We start from the raw sequence: 19,523 nt of genomic DNA on the forward strand, positions 1-19,523 counted from the left end.
GAGGTATGGTCAATTTGCATATTACTCTTTTATTAGATAGGATATATATATATTTCAGAGAGGGAGGGAGTGAGAGAGAGAGATAGAAACATCAATGATGAGAGAGAATCATTGATGGGCTGCCTCCTGCACCTCCCACACTGGGGATTGAGCTTGCAACCCGGGCATGTGCCCTGACCAGAAATTGAATCCTGACACTCATAGGTCAACGCTCAACCACTGAGCCATGCTGGCCTGGCTAAGCTGGTTATTTTTAAGAAAGGTTAAGGGGGCTAGCATCATAGATAACTATAGTTTAATATGGACTAGAGTGTAATAGACAAGTCTTCTCTGTGTTCATTGTTAAAGATGGCCCAGCAAACATTTGTTTACCAAACATTTACTTTTACTTTTCCATCTCCGTGTGTATTGCCTTTCTGCCCTTTGAAGTTTTAAACCACAACCTCCCCCCTTCTCCTTAGCTCAAGATGGCAGATAAGCCTTAACTGCTCCATCTGTCTCATATTCTTAGGGAACCCTCGTATGTACGTACATAATAAATTTGGTCATTTTCTCCTGTTAATCTGTCTCATGCCGAGATCACACACTGGCATGTGGTAGGTTGAGGACCAGAATCCAGGCTTGCTAAGACCAGGGGAAGAAGACTCTGTGGCGTGGTGAGAATCCAGGAAAGAGATGACTTCAAGAGGCATGCATGGGTGCAGTCCACTGTTGGCAGTGCTGTGCCCTGAGGACTTTGAGGGTGGCGACCAGGTTATTGGATTTGCTAATATGGTAAGGACTTGTGTGACGCTGGGAAAGCAATCTTTGCCATGGGGAGGAGAAAGCAGCCCAACTGCAAGGAATTGAGGAGGTTTATAGTGAGGAAAGGAGGACAGGGTGAGCTAGCACTTCTGAAGCAACCTCTGCTGCCCAGTTGGTATTAATTTATACCTTCCCCATCTTCCACAGTTGGGTTTCTTCCTCTGCCGGTTCATCTCTTTATGGGCTAGCTTTATAACGTTCCTGGATCCTTGTCTTTGTTTTGCATTCTTTAATATTTTTTTTATTGATTTTAGAGAGGAAGGGAGAGGGAGAGATAGATAGAAACATCAATGAGAGAGAATCATTGATCAGCTGCCTCCTGCACGCCCCCCACTGGGCACCGAGCCCGCAACCCAGGCATATGCCCCTGGCCGGAACTGAACCCGGGACCCTTCAGTCCACAGGCCAACGCTCTATCCACTGAACCAAACCGACCAGGGCTGTTTTGCATTCTTACCAGTGACTCCACAGGTCATGTTTCTTATTTTATTTAAAAAAAATACATTTTATTGATTTTAGAGAGGAAGGGAGAGGGAGAGAGAGATAGAAACAATGATGAGAATCATTGATTGGCTGCCTCCTGCACACCCCCTGCTGGGGATTAAGCCCTTGGCCAGAATCCAACCTGGGACCCTTCAGTCTGCAGGCTGGCGCTCTATCCACTGAGCCAAACCAGCTAGGGCTTATTTTATTTTTTAAAAATATTTTTATTCATTTGTAGAGAGAGAGAAGAAGGGAGAGGAAGAGAAAGAAACATCGATGTAAGAGTGAGATATTAATTGGCTGCCTCCTGCACACCCCCTACTGGGGACTGAGATGCAACCCGGGCATGTACCCTGACTGGGAATAGAACCACGACCTCCTGGTTCATAGGTCCACCCTCAACCACTGAACCACAGGTCATGTTTAATGATAATGTTACAACCAAGTTGCTGTGAGGATAAAATATGAATCTGGTGACAGGAACACTTCTCTCTGCTTCAGTTGCGGTCTCAGTAGAGAGAAGTGGGGCGAGGGCTGGGATTACCTGTTCATACAGGTGCTCAAATTCATCGGAACCCAGTTCCCAGCCAGTGCAGACCTGCTTTTCCCTCCCAGAGTTTTCTTTCTTGACTGTGGTCATCCAAGAATGCGCTTGGTGATGACTGGGGAGATTTAGGAGATTAGGGAGAGCAGAGAAACAAAGCATGATTTTTCGCAGCAGCTGCGTGGGTGTGGTCCTCTCCATCTCTCTGTTCCAATTCCCAACACACCTCTCACCAGGTTCATGGCCAGTACAATAGGGTCATTGTGAGGTGGGCGGGTGAGTCACCAGGTCTTCCTGAGGTGAGGTGGGCGGGAGATCCTCTCAGCCATCACCGGAGCTTGGCAATGCCCAGCTTCATGATCCTTTATATATTTGCATGACTATATATTTTATTTATAAATTCTCTATTTGCTTTTTTCTCTTCATCTACTCCTGTTCTTGTTTTATATATCCTATTTCTTGTTTTATTTACCTGAACATTTTAAAGATACATTCAAGTCCATTGCAGATTGCTCCCTCTTGTTACCTGGGTGCAAAGTCTCTCATCTGTTGCATATACTGATGGTCCCTCATGTGCAGTGTAATGTTTGTCTGTGAGCCCATTTTATTTTAAAATTCATTTTTATTGTTGAAAGTATTACAGATGTCCGCTTTGTTTTTTCCTTCCCCATTGACCGCCTCTTCCCCGCCCCCACCCCTCGTAAGCCTTTGCCACACTATTGTCTGTGTCCATTCAGTCCTCCCTCCCCCCATGAGAGAGTAAGCTCAGTGAAGGTGGGACCTTGTCTGTCTCGCTGACTGTATTTCCAGAGCCTATGTCAATGCCTGAAGTAGGGGTAGATATTTAATGAGTGAATGATGATGACAAGTGACATCTCTCCATCAGTCTGAGTAATTTGGAGATGGTTCTAATTGGTATCATTAGTCATATTATGAATATCCCCAAGATGCATTTTTACTATTTACTGTGCTGTTTCCAGTAACTGCTCTAATCAATTCAATTTACGTTCCTCCCACCCTTATACAAACTTACACTCCAGTGTGTGTTTTAAAAAATATGTTTTATTACTACCAGCAGGAGCGGCCTGCATGGGGTGGCAGGTACGCTGGGCTCAGGGTGTGTGTGGTCTGTGAGAAAATGATGACTGGGAAGCTTGAAGGAAAGGGGCTGGGGCTGGAGGCCAGCTCCAAGGGTTCTTCAGACAAACTTCTGGGAACGCTTAAAGGTATCATGGCAAGCTAACGCCAAGCCACCGACAAGATTAAGAAATTCTTGGAAATCTAGCTGCCCATCAGAGTTGAGGTCCAGTTTCTTCATCATGCGGTCAAGGACACCGGGGTCCTTCTGGTTCTGCAGAGACAATAATAACAATAATATTCATAGTATCTTTATGAATAGCTCAAGATAGCATATAAGCCTTAACTGCTTTAAATTTATTATGTACATATATATGGGGGTTCCCTAAGTATCTAAAATGCTTTCAAATGTGTTGCCAACATTTTATTCTTGCAAGAGTAGGGGCTCTAGTATCCCCACTACCCAGACACAGAATCAGAGGTAATGTGACCTGGCTCAGGGGAAGACCTGAGACTTGAACCCAGGTTTCCTGGCTCCTAGTCCAAGGTACTTTATGTGACAATTAGGGGTTATTCAATTTTATAAAAACAGTGGAACACTTTTTTTTTTCAAGTGTTCCATGCAACTCCAATATACAAACTCTATAAAAGTAGAGTGATTTGAAGTGAAAATGGGATGCCCTGTTTATCAGCCTATCTCCCACTCATCCATACACCCAACACATGCACACAATTACAGCCACTGGTTCTATATGGCTACTTAAATGAACTACATTAGAAAGTCAACAGGCACATGTGGCCAGTGGCTATCATGTCAGATAGTGCAGTTACATAACTTTAAAAAAAAAAAATCATTGGAGAAGGGTCCATTGGGCAGGACTGCTCTAGAGGCTTTGGGGTAGAGGAACAAAATTAGAAATCTTTTCTATTAGGCCATTTACCATTTTGTAAGCTCTTTTCCCTAAATGGTAGGGAAGTTTTCCCTATGTCAGGTAATTTGATAACTTTGATCTTAAAAACACATCTTATTCAAAGAAGAAGAGGGAGGAGATCCTTTATTAGTCATTCAGAGCTCCCTCTGAGGCCTAGGAGCTCAGCCTAGGCTGCCATGTGGACCCCCAGCTTGGAGTGAATGAAAAGGAGGCAGGAGTGTGGGGTGGGGGTTAGCTGCTGGACAGTCCTTCCTGGCCAGTCTGCAGTCTTGTTTCCTGCTCTGGGTAGCTTGGGGGGTGAGGGCTGGGACCTGTACCTTTGTGAAGGCAGACAGTTCCGTGTTCATGAAGGTGAGGAACTCCGTCTTGGAGAGTGTGAAGCTGTTACTGTCCTTTCCAGCGTACCTCTGGAAAACAGCAATCAGAGACTCGATGCACCGCTCAGTCTCTGTAGGGCTGGACATTTTTGCCTTGGGAGAAAAAAAAAAATTCAGGGCTCAGACAAGGGCAATGCATCAAGGACCGGAAGCTGGAGAACACTCCAAAGAATCTCATCTCTTCATTTTGGGCCAAAGCAGTTCCTAAAGGACTGGGTCGATTTTGGGGGGCTGAGGGGACTAAGACAAGCACAGAAAGTCACATCCTGTGAGCTTCCCCCCCACATCGCATCATGGTTATTCCAGGTGAAATACAGTGAGAGGAAGTATGAAGCATGTGGGTAAGTTTGAAAGCAGTAGGCTGCCAAGATGAGAGGAAGGGTGACAGGGTCTACTGGTATTTTTGGAACACGTGGGTACATATATGTATATATCCACAAATTCATGTGCATCTCAAGCATTGTGTACAGATTTAAACATGTCCTGTTTTCCAGGGTATAGAGAGTCTACTGGGATGAACGAAATGGCAGTTCTTTGTAAAGCAATACTGAATTCCTGGGACTCATGCATTTCTAGATGAAAACTAAAAGCTATTATTGTGTATGGGGTGAGAGATCTGAGAATTTTTTGGATGTTCAAAAGCATCTTTCATATTTTATTTTATTTATTATTATTATTTTTAATCCTTACCTGAGGACATGCTTAGAGAGAGGAAGGTTGGGGGTGGGGGAGGGAGAGAGAAGAAGAAACATCGATTGGTTGCCTTCTATATGTGCCCCGACTGGGGACTGAACCGCAACCCAGACATGTGCCCTGACTGAGAACCCAACTGGCATCCTTTGGTGCACAGATGATGCTCAACCAACTGAGCCACTCCGGCTGGGCAGGAACCGTGTATTTTACATGTGAGGAAATGGAGGCATGAGAAGGGCAGAGCAGAGTCATCCCTGGAATCTTGCCCTGCAGATCCCTTTCTGCAGCTCTCAGCCTTTGCTCCTTCTACTTCCAGATGTCATGAATTCCCACAGGAATGACTGGTAGAACTTCTCTGGTTACTTCAAACCAGGAAGGTTGATATGGGGGCTCTCAGATGGCTGCTCACACAGTCCCCATGCCTTCTATAGAGCTGAACCACGGCTGAGGTTGCACCAGGAGCAGATTCAAAGCCTGTGCTGGGCTCTGCTTTCCCTTGAAGAGAAATCTTCAAGTAAATTCTGTCCTGCTGAGTGTGCCCATCATTCTAGTGAGCACCTTGGGGCCCCAGAAGTGAGGAACTGCTGGGCTCCCCCTAGTGGATAAGAGCAGCAACTGCAGACTTCCTGGAACACTTGCGGGGCCACACCCTTCCTCTGAGGCTTTATCTGGGGCATTAACAATGGTCTATGTGTGGATGGTGACTTTTCTTGAGTTGTACTTCCTGGAACCCAGAGGTGGAGGCTTTCAGGCCCCATAATTAATGAGCTAAAGATTGATCAGAGCCCCGAGGCTGTGGTGGCTGAGAGCTTTTCCTGTAGGCTTTTCCCTTCCCATCTCTCCATTAGTAGGTGCTTTACCAGCTCAGCCAGGTGCCCGCTGCCCACTGCGTCTGGGAGAATCTATGAAGCTCTTCCAGAGGCAAGTTCTAAAGCCCTTCCAGAGGCGGACTCTTTCCCAACAGTCACATTGTTGGAACTTTTTCTTTTTTAAATATATTTTATTGATATTTTACAGAGAGGAAGGGAGAGGGATAGAGAGTTAGAAACATCGATGAGAGAGAAACATCGATCAGCTGCCTCCTGCACACCCCCCACTGGGGATGTGCCTGCAACCAAGGTACATGCCCTTGACTGGAATCGAACCTGGGACCCTTCAGTCCCCAGGCTGACGCTCTATCCACTGAGCCAAACCAGTCAGGGCGGAACTTTTTCTTAAGGAGAGAAAAGTGTTAGAAGGTTCAGGGTTTGGGGGAGAAACAAAATAGGCTGTCTTACTAATGTGTCAGATGACCAGAACAAGATTGGCTAGGAACAAGATTGGCTAGGAGGGTGTGCCAGATGGGGTAGAAGGTTCCAGACCAAGGGGCAAGGGACTGGTGACCTTTTTATAGGCCCACAGAGGCTTCCTCTGCCCCGTTTCCTTGTGGAATTCTGATTGCTCTGCTTTTCCAGTTTCAAAGTGGCTTCTGCTTTAACTTTTTCCCCGGCTTAACATTGTTCTTGTCTGCAGCAATTTAGACTATTTTTGTCCTCTTGAAAACTTGCTTTCAGCCACAGGGAGAAACCTTGTTTCTCCCCAGAGGTAATTTTCCAGAGCAAACACAGGAAACACCATGATCACATTACTGAAATGGAATTGTGAAATTTGTAAAGCTGGAGGGGTGCTGGGAGACAGTGCCCAGGGTGGGGCAGATGTTAAAAGGGAGGAGAACAGGTCTCCTGCCGGAGGCCAGCACTCCACACAGCTCGCTGCGTCCTCAGAGTAGTATTTGGTGGGAACTATGATAGTGACAGAATTTTAACAATGCAAACTGAACACTCAGCATTTGAGGGAAAAAAAATAAAAAGGAATGTGAAGAAGTAACACTTGAAAGAAGTCTCAGGTACTGAAGTTCTCATTCTTAACCAACACCCCCTTTTCCTTCCAAGGACCCCAGTGGCATCCCCCTTCCTCCTCCAGGGCATCATGCCAGGTTTCACCACCTGTTGGTGCTGGCTCTGCCTCTCCAAGTTCCCATGTGACTTTGTCCGGTTGTTGCATGGAAAGGAGAAGAGGAAAGAGTAGGTGGGGATACAGATTGACACACTGGAGCAGGGGCTGGCCAATGTGCTTTGTAAACGGCCAGATGGTAAGTATTTTAGGCCAGTGTGGTCCATAATGGCTCCTCACTCCGCTTTTGTAACGGACCAGCAACCACAGAGACAACTCATAATGAATGGGTGTGGCCACGCGCCAATAAAACTTGATTTGTGGATGCTGGAGTTTGATTTTCATATACTTTTCACGTATCCCAAAGTATTATTCTTCCTTTGATTTTCTTTCAACCATTTAAAAATGCAAAGTCTACTGGTAGCTTGCGGCGGGAACAGAAACCCCATTTTGGTGCCTGGGTGGAAGTTTGCTGTCTCCCTGCACCAAAGAGGAGGCAGATTTTGGAGGTGGCTTCATTGCAAAGGTAGAGAATTCAAGGATTCAAGGTGGGGATGGCAGGAGCTAAGGGGGAACACAGGTGGCGCAGTGAGTGCCTAAAAGAAGGTGGCGGGGGGGGGGGGGGGGGGAGGGGAGGAAAAGGAAGGGAGGGGCTTAGCTGGGCAGGGCTCCTTCCACATTCTTGGCTGAGGTTCTGCTCCGGGGACGGGCTTGCTTCCGTCTCTGTCCTGGCCCTTTGCCTGTAGTTACTGAAACTTGCATTTTCCCAGGGCTCAGACGACTGTTCTGAAATGGGCCCTTCCTGGTCCACAGGAACAGCCGCTCACAGAACTCCACCCCAGTCTGTAATGTGTCTCCCGGCTCCGGGATCCCGGGGGGCGCGGGCCGCAGCACCAGCAGGACCCCCGCCCCTCCCCGCCCGAGGGACCTGGAGCAGCCGCCGCCCGGCTGGCCATGCAATTCCCACCCCTCAGCCCGAGCCCTGTCTTCCCCCCGGAAAACAAAGAATCTCCGGGGGCCACCCCTGGGCTGTTACTCCAGGTAGAACATTAGGGCTTTTCCCCTTCCGTCCACTCTTCTCAGTTCCTTCCCACGGATTGCGTTTTCCTGCCACGTCCACATAGAAACCACAGATCAAGCCTGGTGGTGGAAAGGATGCTGTGGCTTTTTTTTTTTTTTTTCAGAGAAAAACAACTAAAAAGTCGGGCTTACCATGTCGGAGTGGAGCGAGGCGCAGAGGCTGTGAGCGGGGAGCGGCGCGGCGAGCTCTGGGCAGGGGCCCCCGCCGGTCCCAGCCCAGTCCCCCGCCTGTCCCCGCCCCGCAGCGCGGCCTGACTCACTCCGCCCGCCCCCGCCCCCGCTCCCCGCCGTGCAGATCCGGACTTGTCCGCCCCACTCACAGCTGCCTTCCAACTCACAGGAAACCCATCGGAGCCTTCAGCAGTCTCTCTCTCTCCTCGCCCTGGGACCCTTGGAGCTTTTTTTACTTTTTTGAATTAGAAGCTGTACCGGCCATATCCGTGGGTGGGTGTTTTCCTTGGAGGAACTCCTTCTGCTCCTTCAGGCTGGATACCCAGAAAGATCCCGTTTGGAATCGGGCAGCGTGGGGTGCGGCCCACATTGCAGAGCAGAAGCTCCCTGCAAGCGGGGCCGCCGAGGACAGTTACCGGAGCGGGGATGTGTGCCGAGGGGAGCACCTCGCCTTTAATTAAACTTCTCTCTAAACCGGTAACCCTTCAGCCACCCCAAAACTCCAAACCCCAAACTGCTGCAGTTAAAAACGGACCCAGCCTCAAGGCCTGGGTTTGAATTCCAGCCCTCTCCTATTAGAGAAACTGCTTCCTAATTCGGAGCTGTAGTTTTCTCAAGGGCAAATTGGGGATAATAATTAAGGAGATAATAAACACAAAAGGGCCCTTTAAATGGTGAGTGTTACAGAACGTGAATTACTACCTGCCGTATTGCGGTGCTTTGTAAACTGTGCTCTGCGGATGTTGGGTGTCATGACCCCTCGAAGCGCTTCCCTCCTCTCACTGCCCATGGCCTCTGTCCTCCTAGCCGCCCTCATTCACCCCCTCACCTTTGAGACGGCATCTTCAGAGCAGCCAGAGTCCCTGGGCCAGCGGGTGGGGGCCACTGTTTTACCTGCTGGCTGTCCTCCGCTGTCTGCCCAATTTATTTATTTATTTATTTTGGAAATGTGTATTTATTGACTTGAAAGAGAGAAAGGAAGTGGGGGGAGAGAGAGACGCGCCGACTTGTTGCTCCACTTACTTATGCATTCATTGGTTGCTTCTTGTATGTGTCCCAACTGGGGATCAAACCCGCAACCTACGTGGATCTGGACGATGCTCTAACCCAGGGGTCCTCAAACTTTTTAAGCAGGGGGCCAGTTCACTGTCCCTCAGACCGTTGGAGGGCAGGACTATAGTTTTAAAAAAAACCAATGAACAAATTCCTATGCGCACTGCGGGCCCGGGGAAGAGTCGGCTGCTAAGCAGGACAGGCAGAGGCACCCGGCGGGCCAGATAAATGTCCTCGGCGGGCTGCATGTGGCCCGCGGGCCGTAGTTTGAGGACGCCTGCTCTAACCACTGATGCAACCAGCCAGGGCCACGTTTAGTTTTCTTTATGTTCTTCCGGATATCTTTCATGCCGATGGCTGGAAACCAGTAAAGTCCTCCTCAGAGTTGTTTTTCGGTCCTCAACTGTTGTTTCAAAGTTGAGAAATTTCCTCTTTCCTAATGAGCCGCAGGAAATTATCACAGGCGCGTTAAATTTCTACTCCCAAACGGCCACACACCATCAGATCCATGTCCAATCTGTTGTGACCCGACTGTGTCGACAAAATATTCTGAGTGGCTCTGTATTGCTTAATCTTTGTCTAAATTCTTCATCTTGGAATTCAAGGTTCCTTGTGGGGTAATCCCAGCTGGTTTTTTTTTTTCATTATCTCCCTTCATTCGCTGTTAACTCGGGTTAAGTGGAACTTTTCACTGTTGCCTGTCAGCAGGGTGGACCCTTTAGCCAGTTCTCAATGGAAAGGCCACAGTAGTTGTGAAAATATTGAAATTCTTCTCTGCCAGTTGCTGAGTGGCATCTCTTCTTGCCTGAATCCCGAGTGCCATCCGTAGGAAGCCTTAGCCAGCCCTGTCCCTCTTCTGAGCAACGAATTCCCACAGCCAAGCAACGACGGTTAATGCATGGTGTGGTGAGGGTCTCTTGGACTTGCTGCAGCCGAGCAGCCAGGCCCCTATTCTGATTGGTCAGTGCTAGGTCATGTTTTGAATATCTTCCAGCCTTTAAGAGCCCCACAATTTCCCACCTATTGTTTTTTATAGTCCTCACCCGAGGGTAGGTTTTTTTTTTAAACTAAATCTTTGTTGTTGAAAGTATTACATATGTATTACATATGACCCCCCCGCCGTTGACCCCCTTCTAGCCCCGCTACTGCCTCCCCGCCCCCCTCCCCGCTGCTCCCCAGACCTTCATCATCCTATGGTCTGTGTCTATGGGTTATGCATATATGCATACAAATTTTTTGGTTGCTCACTCCCTACCTACCCTCCCTCCCCCGCCTTCCCTCTGAGATTCCACTGTCTGTTCCATGCTTCTGTGTCTCTGGATCTATTTTGTTCCTCAGTTTATTTTGTTCATGAGATTCTACATATGAGTGAGATCACGTGATGCTTGTCTTTCTTCGACTGGCTTATTTCGCTTAGCATAATACTCAGTCGTGCCATGCTGTCTCAAAGAGTAAGAGATTGTTCTTTGTTACAGCTGCATAGTGTTCCATGGTATAACTGTACCACACCAGGCCCTCGGAGCCAGGGAGTCATTACAGTTTTGCATGTGAGAAAGAGCTAGTTGGATTTGTTTTTAACGAGTGGGAAAGTCACATTTGTTTCACCAAATAGGCCTCTTTGCACAAAATCAGCTTAAAGACCAGGTGTTTGCTCACACGCACCTGGTGTACCATATATTTACCAAAATGCCATGAATGAATTACTCTTCATTCTTTTTCCTATTTAGCCAGAAGTTGGCTTTTAGGCCCACAGTTGCAGCCCCAAATGTATGTAATCTCCTGTCCCACAGCCAAAAGGGGTCAAATGGACCTGTGGTGAACATTGGCCACGTTTCCCCGCTTGAACCACAGACTGTGGGATGGACTCTTACACAGTGTTTACACAACAGTCAACAGTGCTCTCGGTAGGAACTTCCATTACCCCCCTCCCCCATCAAACAAAACATTATTGTAGCAGTAACTCCTGCTGTTAGTAAAATAGCGACTTGTATTATGTAATCAACTTTGTGAAGGAAAGAGATCTATTTTAAAAATATATATATTTTTATTGATTTCAGAGAGGAAGGGAGAGGGAGAGAGAGATAGAAACATCAATGATGAGGGAGAATCATTGGTCGGCTGCCTTCTGCACACCCCCTCCTGGGGATCGAGCCCACAACCAGGGCATGTGCCTTTGACTGGAATCGAACCCGGAGCTCTTGGCTCAGTGAATAGGCCAACGTTCTACCCACTGAGCCAAACCGACTGGGGCAAGGAAGAGATATTTTAATGGTTCCTTCCAGGTCAGAAATCCTCTGAGCCTGACACCCTCCAGAGGCGTAGTATGTTTCTCAAAGTTCAGACCTGAAGCACTGTCTTCACCAGCTCATTTGTAGTTGCAGATTTAAATATTGCTGAAATGTGGGCGGTTTCCTCTCTGTTGACAGCATTTTGCAAAGTGCCTGCCGAGGTGGCCTGTTCCTGGAACTGGCTTTCATGTCCCTGCACATCCTTTGCCCTGCAGCCCGGCAACAGTTGGGCTTATGTGGACCATCCGAGCCTTTGGCAGGAAGAGAACAATGTCTAGATTCCACAAGAGAGAATGTCTCCTCTCTCTCCTCCATTGATCAAATGTGGAGGCGACTCCGGTTGTTTTCTGATTTATAAGAACAGACATTCCTGGGGCTTTGATCCCTCTGGGTTTTTATTATTATTTCAAGGCTTATGTTACTCAGGCCACTGAGACACTCAGTTAAGTGTTTGTTGGGTGAATGGATGATTTTTATGCAGCGGAATCTTGGAGCTGATTCCACTTGAGATAAAGAAGCTGAAGCCCGGAGGGGCTGCAGGACCTGGAGAGGAGCAGGGGCAAGGTGAGAACTTGGTTTCTTGGTTTTACTGCAAATGCTCATCTTAAAATTCAGCAGGGCAGCCCTTTCTTCCCGGGAGCTTTCCTGCCGGTCCCTCCTGCCCTCACACCATCCAGGGGAGCTGACCACTGTCTCCACAGTACTGTGCACAGATGTCCTCGACTGTGTCGGGCAGCTATTTCTCTACACGTGTATCTCTTTTTGCAGAGGCTGCCAGCTCCCTGAAGACAGAGGCCATATCTGACTTTTTAAAAATCTGTAACCCATAGCACAGTTTTGGCTTCCAATCTGTAAATCTCCTATGACCGTAAATTTCAACCTTTCTGTTCTTCCTTTTGTAAGGCCGTGAAGACCCCCGGGAGGTCCTTTGGCAGAGCGACGACCCCAAATCAAACGCAGAACACGAGTCTCGATGCAAAAGCAAGAGGTTTCTTTATTCAAGCGCGGCGCAGGGACTCACAGGCAACAGTTCAAACTGCTGACTGGAGCCCCGAGCTAGGGTGGGCTACAGACTTTTAAAGGCAAAAACCACACGCAGGTGGGAGGCAAGATAGGTTATTTACACAAGATAGTCACAGAAACCTTGACAGGGGCTATAACTTTAACAAAAACCAGAAGTTAGGAGGTTGTTTACTGATAAGCGCAGAGGAGGGAGGTCAGCGTGCTCTTCCCTGGGAACGGGGCTTTGTTTGCTTACTCTGATCTATTCCCTCCTCCCAGAGCAGTCTCCGTGGCGCCTGCTCTGGGAGTGCATTCTTTCATTCCCCCCTTTTTGTCTTTGGGGAGTTCCAATCCTGGGACTACGGATTCTCATTTTGAGAAAGTGGTTGGTATCTCTGTTGGAGCACCATAACCTGGACTGCACTTATTCTATCCCGGATAAAAGCCACTAACCTGTTAAGGATGTAGGGGCCAAAAGTCAGGAGCATCAAAAGGATTATTAGGGGCCCCATCAAGGTAGATATCAGGGTGATGAACCAGGGGGAACGATTATACCAGCCTTCGAACCATCCCTGGTTAGTTTCCAGTTCTTGTCGCCGGGTCTCAAGTCTCTCTCTAAGTTTGGACATTGAGTCTTTTACAATCCCAGAATGGTCTGCATAGAAACAACACTGTTCCCTCAAAGCGGCACAGAGTCCCCCCTCCTGCAGGCGTCGAGTCTTCTCCTGGCCTGTGTGGAGCCCAGGCTAGGGATCTTATGGGTGAGGCTGCTGGTTGCCAGGATCCAGGCTGTTTCCTGCTGTAGGAGCTGGGAGTGGTGTAGCCAGGTCTGGATGCCGTCTACTGTAACAGCCGTGGGCATGCTCAGGATAACAGTGTAGCATCCCTTTCAGGTTGGGGTGAGTCCTTGGGCAGTGAACTTCTTTACCTACACCGAGTCCCCGGGCTGGAAGGGATGTACAGGGTCCGCGGTGAGCACTGGCAGTGCGTTTCAAACAAGCTTATGGGTGGCTCTCTGGGTATACTGCAGAGCCTGTAAGGACTTGAGCAAGGAATGGTTATGAATTCTAGTTTTTAGTTTCTCCCTGACCCTGGGAAGGATGCGGGGAGGTCTACTATACATGATCTCAAAAAGGGGGAGGAAACCCTTCCCAGTAGGGGGTACACCTGGCCCATAAGAGGGCGAAGGGCAGGAGGTTGGTCCAGTTTTCACCGGTTCCTAGGACAAATTTAATTCCTATGGCTTGCTTAGTGGGGTATGCTTCAACCCAACCCGAGAAGGTGTCTATAAGAACTACCAGGTACTTGTACCCTGACGCTGGTGGCTTAATTTCTGTGAAATCCACCTCCCAATGCTCTCCTAGGGAATTTCCCCCAGGCCTGAATTCCCAGGGGGACCCTCTTACCTTGCTTAGTATTTACCTGTGCACAGACAGTACTTCTAGTGATTATGCTTTTAATTATCTTATCTAAGCTTGGTATATAGTACCTGCCTCGCAGAAGTCCAGAAGTCTTGGTGTCGCCTAGGTGGGTAGCCTGGTGTAACTGGGCAACTAATGTCTGACCTAGAGCCTCTGGGACCAATAGTCTGTCATCTGGTAAGGTCCACCAACCATGTGGTCCTTTGATGGCTTGCTTCTGTTTTGCCAATTCCTCCTCTTGTTTGGTGTAGGATGGGTCTGCCGTAGGTCAAGGTCTGGCAGGGTTACTAAGACTTGTAAAGGCCCCACTGGTTTTAGGGCGGCTTCCTTGGCAGTTAGGTCTGCGGCTCTATTTCCTCTGGCTTCAATTGCCTCCCCTTTCTGATGTCCTGTGCAGTGCACTATTGCAACTGCCCTTGGGAGCCAGATGGCCTTTAATAAGGCTAAAATCTCTTCCCTATTTTTAATGTCCTTTCCGGCTGAAGTTGGTAACCCTCTTTCCCGGTGGATGGCACTGTGTCTCCATCAAAGGGCCTGGATTAAGGCCAAAAGTTTAGCTTTTTGTACTGATGTCCCCTATTCAGGGACTGCACCCAAATGGTGCGGTCCAGGGTGACTACTGCTGCCCCTGCATATCAGATCCCATCTGAACATAACTGCTCCCATCCGTGAACAGTACCTCGTCTGGTGATGATAGAGGGACATCTGTCAGGTCTGGGCGAGCTGTTTGTACTGCGTCTGTTACCTCTATGCAGTCATGAATTGTTTCCTCCGGATCATAATCTGGAAGCAGGCTGGCAGGGTTGATGGCCAGTGTCTTTTGGAACTGGATACAGGGCTGGTCCAGGAGAAGAGCTTGGCACTGGGTGATCCTGGTGTTTGACATCCATCTCTCCGGAGCAGCTCGAAGGAGGGCCTCCACAGCATGGAGTGTTGCCAGGGCTAGTTCCTGGCCCAGAGTCAGCTTATCTGCCTCCTTTACCAGCAATGCTGTGGCGGCCACTGCCCAGAGGCACGCTGGCCACCCTGCTGCCACGGGGTCTAGTCTCTTAGATAGGCCACAGGTCTCTTCCAGGGACCTAGAGTCTGAGTGAGAACCCCTTTGGCAATGCCCCTTACCTCACTCACGTAGAGGTGGAAGGGCTTCGTGACGTCTGGCAAGGCTAGGGCAGGTGCTTAGACGAGAGCCTTCTTTAGTTCCTCAAAGGCCCGTTGTTCTACTTCGGTCCAGTTTAGCGGCTGTGTTCCCCAGTACCCGGGCTGGAGTGGCGGTGGCTTGCAATTGGACTATTACAGGAGCTTGATGACTTGCCAACCCCGGGGGGGTTGTTTTCTGCCCAGACCATGGGATAGAGACGTTGTAACTCCTCCAGGTAGGTAGTGGGCTTATGCTTTTCCCCTGGTGTCGCTTTTTCCGTATCCTGCAAGATATATTCCTCTGACAGAGGACAGGTTAAAAGAATACAGGCGGGGGAGGATGTAACCGGACCTGGGTTCCTTGGATCCACGGTGAGGTGTGCTCTGTCCCCCTCAAAGGATATGGTGGCTTGTCACGTCCAAGCAGGGGGTATGGGCATTCTGGCATGACCAGAAATGAATGCATTACCGTGTTCCTTCTGAGGTCCACAGTCCTTTTTGATGTCCAAGGAAAACAGGCAGGCTCCCTGGACTGATGTCTTCTTAGAGGTAACGGGTCCCATCGGCTCTGTCAAGACTGAATAGACTGCCCCAGTGTCCACCAGGAAACTAACAGTTTTGCCCCCCACTTGTAAGGTTACCCTGGGCTCCTGGGGGCTTAATGGAAAGGAGCCCTGGCCCCGACAGTCCTCTTCCTCTAAGTTAAAGATCCTTGGAGTCTGAGTCTCCCCTTTTGCTTCCCTGGCTAACCTGCCAGGACATTCTCTCTTTCAGTGCCCCTGCTTCCTGCAATAGGCATACTAATGCCTTCCTATTTGCTACTGGCCTCTTTTATATATATATATATATATATATATATATATATATATATATATATATATATATATATATATTTTTCCTTCTCACTACATACACAAACCTTCACAGATCTCACAATCTCAAATTAGCCTTTAAATCTTCTTTCTATGTCCTTCAAAAATGTATAACCATGCCTCAAACCTTCTATTCTTTTAAAATATTTAGAAAAGGTAGAGGGAGGAGGGAACAGGCCCAGCATGCGGTTCCCAGGCCTCCAGCCGCTTGAAATTCAAATGGCCACATTCTTCCTAAAGATAAAAGATCTCAGTTTCTGATAAGCCTGAAAAGGGGAATGGGGGAATTTCTAGCTGCCCTCTTTAAGCCCCCTAACAGAACACGGTGAAAAGTGTCCAAGGAGTCTCCGGGGGTTCTTGGGTCTCATTGGGGCGCAGGGGGTCACAAGGGAATTTCCCTCTTCGCCACCGCCTCCAGCTACTCAAAACAACCCCTGCAGGGGACGGGCGCCGGGTGGGCGGAGGCAGGGAGCGCGGCTCGGGTCCCAGGTGGCGAATGGAGGTGCTCCCACCGAGGCGTTTTCATCTGGCAGACCTCTCTCTGTTCCCACTGGGAAAAGCGCTTGCCTCCTGCCCGCGAAGGCGGCGTGTGAGGAACCGGTGACCCTTACACTGCAATCAGACTTTCTGACCTCTCTGAAAAGCCCCTCTGCTTGAGTGTGTTTCCATTAAAAAGTACTGATTTTAGAGCCAATAACTTGAGAGTTGCCACACACAAAAGGACCAAGTGGCCCACAAAATATTTTCCTTTTCTTCTAAAGGTTTTACAATGTAGTGTAATCATTAACTATATTAAACTCAAATGGCCAATTGCGACAAACAGTTCTGAGACCGTTCCTCCACCACTGATTAAGACCGGGTGGCGGCAGGTGTCTGAAATAAGATTCATTTAGTTTTTGAGCTTTCTGGGCAGACTTGGTGACTTTGCCAGCTCCGGCTTCCTTCTTATAAATAGTTAACTTTAGAATTTGGTCCCTGCTTTAAACCTCTTCGGACCACAACTGTTACAACTTCATACCTTCAGATTAATAAACATAGACAGAAATGTTATTAGTTAGGTGGGCCGATTCCCCCTCTGACAGAGAGCAAGCACCCCTGGGAAAAAGGAATCCCAGTGGCCACTCCGGGCGGTTTGCTATGTGTCAGAGCACTCAGCCTTAAATAAATTAAATGTTCTTTCTTTTTTTTTTTTTTTTTTTCTCACAGACTTCCACACTTACATGAACAAATAATTATACCCAGGCAGACAAACAAAATATCAAACAAACATCTGTACTTACACCCTTTCAGTGAACAAGTACTCTTACAGTCTTGGGGTCTGAGCAGATAACAGGAACACTGCCCAAGTCCCCTGATGGGGGCCTAACAAGAACAGACGTGGGGGCCTCCCTTTCCCACATCCCAGGACAGGATTCTCCACCCATGTTTCAGCAAAACAGAAATGGCACTCATGTTGGACAAAGGAAACAAGACTAACAGACGCAACAAGCAGATAAATGCCCCATCCTGCAACCTAGGGAGTTTCTCAGGAGCTCTTTCTGTCTCACATAATGAGGGTGGGACCAGGAGGGAGGGGCGGCACAGGAAGACTGAGGGCTCAGGAAGCGAACACCCTGAAGGGGGGGAGGGTGTGCAAATGCCGCTGCCGCTTTTTCTGGCTCCGCTGCCACCGCCTCAGGCCAGTGGGCGTGACCAGTGTGTGTGGAGGAAAAAAAGGTTAAAACCACTCCCAGAGTCTGCCAGGGACTGTGAGGGGAAAGTCATCCTGCACTCCGGCGTTGACCTGGAAAAAAAAGAGTGCTTAGTCGGGAGGGACAGGGTACACATAGAGGGTCATTTCAGGAGAGGTAAAATCCTGCAAGGAACCTTGATAAAAAGATCAGTAATCCAGTCACACAGTCAAAGGTTAAACAGGAAGGGAAGAACCACTCAATGTCCTCCAAGAGGATTTCAACAACCTGACAAAACCTTTACAAATCAAAACTCAACAATTATTACACACAGGGCCCAGACACGAGACAAAGAAGCAAAACAAAACAAGAAGCCGACAAACAACACTTCCCTGTCCCATTCCGTCCGTGTCAGGATGGAAAGAGAGAAGCAAACAAAAAGAGACAACAATGAACAAGACACTTAGACAAAGGGCCCAACGAGACTGAAACAATAACCTGATATAACCAGACGGACGGACACCCGTCCTACAGATTGCCCGGCCGGACTTTGACTCGCCCGTCGCCTGACACCCGACGACGACCAATTTTACTTGGTCATCTCCTGAATCTGGGGCGTCCCCCAGTTTGACAGTTTTTCTGACCGAACCCTAATCGGCCAGAGGAGCCCTCTCCTCACGGAGAGAACAACCTGTCTTTACCAGAACCAGAAACCAGAACCAGAAATCCTGAAACAGTTAACAGACGAACCAGACAACAGACAACAAGACGAAATCTTTTCGGGGGCCCCCCTTACCTCCAAGGTCGGTTCTGACGCTTGAGGGGGGGTCGCTCCTTCCCGGCCAACGCACCAAATGTAAGGCCGTGAAGACCCCCGGGAGGTCCTTTGGCAGAGCGACGACCCCAAATCAAACGCAGAACACGAGTCTCGATGCAAAAGCAAGAGGTTTCTTTATTCAAGCGCGGCGCAGGGACTCACAGGCAACAGTTCAAACTGCTGACTGGAGCCCCGAGCTAGGGTGGGCTACAGACTTTTAAAGGCAAAAACCACACGCAGGTGGGAGGCAAGATAGGTTATTTACACAAGATAGTCACAGAAACCTTGACAGGGGCTATAACTTTAACAAAAACCAGAAGTTAGGAGGTTGTTTACTGATAAGCGCAGAGGAGGGAGGTCAGCGTGCTCTTCCCTGGGAACGGGGCTTTGTTTGCTTACTCTGATCTATTCCCTCCTCCCAGAGCAGTCTCCGTGGCGCCTGCTCTGGGAGTGCATTCTTTCACTTTCTATGATCATACCTATCAAATCAAGTGCTTCAACACTTTATAGTGAAGTGTTTGCCTTAGACATTGTAGATATGTCTATAATATGCACATTTTAATTTTCTTTCTTTAAGATAATTGTTATTACCTAAAAAGCAATATAGACTTATTATTTAAAAATTTCAAATATGCTGAAGTGAAAAGCAAAAGCTTCTTATCCCCCTTAGACCCACTGGGCTTTGTCATTTATTTCTTGGGGTGTTTTCAGTGGTTGTTTCGATTTACATACGTGGAGTCACACTGCATACACTCATTCGCCACTTGCTTTGTTTTCACGTAATGATCTTTTTGGGGCATTTTTTTTCATATATCAGTGCCTATATTTCTACCTCCTTCTTCTGAATGACTACATAGCATCCTGTAACACAGATACAAAGTCACATATTGTATCTATGTTACAGATATATATTTCTGGAAACACTAACAGTGGGCTTTTTATTGAAAGACAACTAGATAGTTTCATTTTTCCCCCCTAAGAAATAGTCTAGAGCCCAGCCAGTGTGGCTCAGTGGTTGAGCATCGGCCCAGGAACCAAGTGGTCACAGTTCAATTCCCAGTCAGGGCACATGCTCCAGTGGTAGGCTTAAGCCCAGTGTGGGGGGTGGCGGAGGTAGCCAACTGATGATGTTTCTCTCTCATCGATGTTTCTATCTCTTTATCCCTCTCC

General features: G+C 48.3%; 1 protein-coding gene across 1 annotated transcript; it reads right to left on the reverse strand.

The window, feature by feature from the left end:
• Positions 1 to 2,442: 2,442 nt before the first annotated feature.
• S100A11 (S100 calcium binding protein A11) lies at positions 2,443 to 8,146 on the reverse strand. Its single transcript, XM_080648471.1, has 3 exons — positions 8,055 to 8,146; positions 4,158 to 4,310; positions 2,443 to 3,182 (listed from the first exon to the last, which is right to left on the reverse strand). Exons 1-3 carry the CDS (start codon positions 8,055 to 8,057, stop codon positions 3,030 to 3,032), a joined length of 309 nt encoding a protein of 102 aa, XP_080504597.1. The 5' UTR covers positions 8,058 to 8,146; the 3' UTR covers positions 2,443 to 3,029.
• Between the last annotated feature and the right edge of the window lie 11,377 nt (positions 8,147 to 19,523).

Source organism: Plecotus auritus (genome assembly GCF_963455305.1).
Source record: "Plecotus auritus genome assembly, chromosome: 12".
NCBI classification, from domain to species: domain Eukaryota; kingdom Metazoa; phylum Chordata; class Mammalia; order Chiroptera; family Vespertilionidae; genus Plecotus; species Plecotus auritus.

Coding starts and splice junctions, on each gene's coding strand:
- S100A11 (XM_080648471.1), bottom strand. Junction 3,183..4,157: donor AACTGTCTGCCTTCACAAAG/GTACAGGTCCCA, acceptor TTGTCTCTGCAG/AACCAGAAGGACCCCGGTGT.